Source organism: Limulus polyphemus, unplaced genomic scaffold, assembly GCF_000517525.1.
Source record: "Limulus polyphemus unplaced genomic scaffold, Limulus_polyphemus-2.1.2 Scaffold764, whole genome shotgun sequence".
NCBI lineage: Eukaryota > Metazoa > Arthropoda > Merostomata > Xiphosura > Limulidae > Limulus > Limulus polyphemus.
In genome coordinates, this window is record NW_013666374.1 from 47,071 (window position 1) to 48,247 (window position 1,177).

The 1,177-nt window shown below is 31.2% G+C and overlaps 1 protein-coding gene across 1 annotated transcript in view; it reads right to left on the reverse strand.

Annotated features, from left to right (window-relative positions):
• The window catches only part of LOC106460397 (myosin heavy chain, non-muscle-like), a 187,260-nt gene that overhangs the window by 16,116 nt on the left and 169,967 nt on the right, over positions 1 to 1,177 (reverse strand). The window contains exon 33 of the mRNA XM_022387112.1: positions 264 to 425. Within this exon, the coding sequence (XP_022242820.1) occupies positions 264 to 425 (162 nt within the window). The remainder of the gene's footprint in view (positions 1 to 263; positions 426 to 1,177) is intronic.

Consider the following 1,177-nt stretch of genomic DNA (forward strand, 5'->3'; position numbering starts at 1 on the left):
TTATATTCAGAAAGAATAAACCAGTTTTATTTAAGAAAGGACTTGTGTCGCTAAAGTTTTGTCGGAACGAATTTACGGAAAATTAACTAACGACTGGAGGCGTAACAATACTAAAGATAAACTGTTTTATCAATAGAAAGCATTATTTGGTTATTCTATTTAATAAATGTTTGTTCCAGTGTATATTAAAAAGCTACTGTTTGCAGTATAATTAACGCTGATGCCAGAACTGGTCAGTTAAATCAGTTCAACGAAAAATGTACCTGAAGTTTCTTCAACTGCCTGATGGCATCTTCCTTCAGGCGATTGGCCATTTCCAGCTGTTGTTCCAGGTCTTTAAAGTCTCCTTCTATTTTCTTTCTGGCATTAATAGCTGCTCCTCTCTGCTTTCTTTCATCTTCAAGCTCTACCTCAAGATCTCGCAACTACAAAAAAACAAAAAACAAAAGCAATATATATATATCATACAGTTAACTTCATGCCAAACAGGCAACAGAAAGAAAAACATTCAAAAATATTATATGTGGGTGCACATTTGTGTTTACATGTATAATTAAAACAATAAAAGTTTAACTTTCCAAACAAGTAATGGAAGAATCTCTTTTGTCAAAAGACTATTAACAAATTATAATTTAATACACCATAATAATTCAAATCTGACTTCCTTGATGTTTTGTTTGAAAGGGTGCCTATGAAGACACAAAAGGATATTGCTAAGTTTATAGCAAAAAAACAAAAGAAGTACATTACTATTTGTTATTATAAACAAAAACCACACATAACTGAAATCAATAATTACTCCATACTTGTTTTTAATGTTACAGAATTTGGTTAAGCCTTTACTGTTTGAACATCTTTTACATTAACAGAGAACAGTAAATCTGGAACATTTTGTTGGCTTTGTTGGCATTTTCAGGAAGGATTTGAGGTAAAAGAAAAAGTTTTCAGAAGAATTGGAATTTGCATAATGTTGGGAGATAACTGCAAAAAAAAACAAAATCACTGTAGAAATATAACATAGAAATATAATGAAGTTTATTTTATCTAGCGACATATTAAGCAACTGCTCTTTATAAGGCTTAATTTCATATTAAGCCCAAGGTTTGTTTATTATGGATTTCGTGCAAAGCTACACGAGGGCTATATGTGCTAGCCATCCCTAATTTAGCAGTGTAAG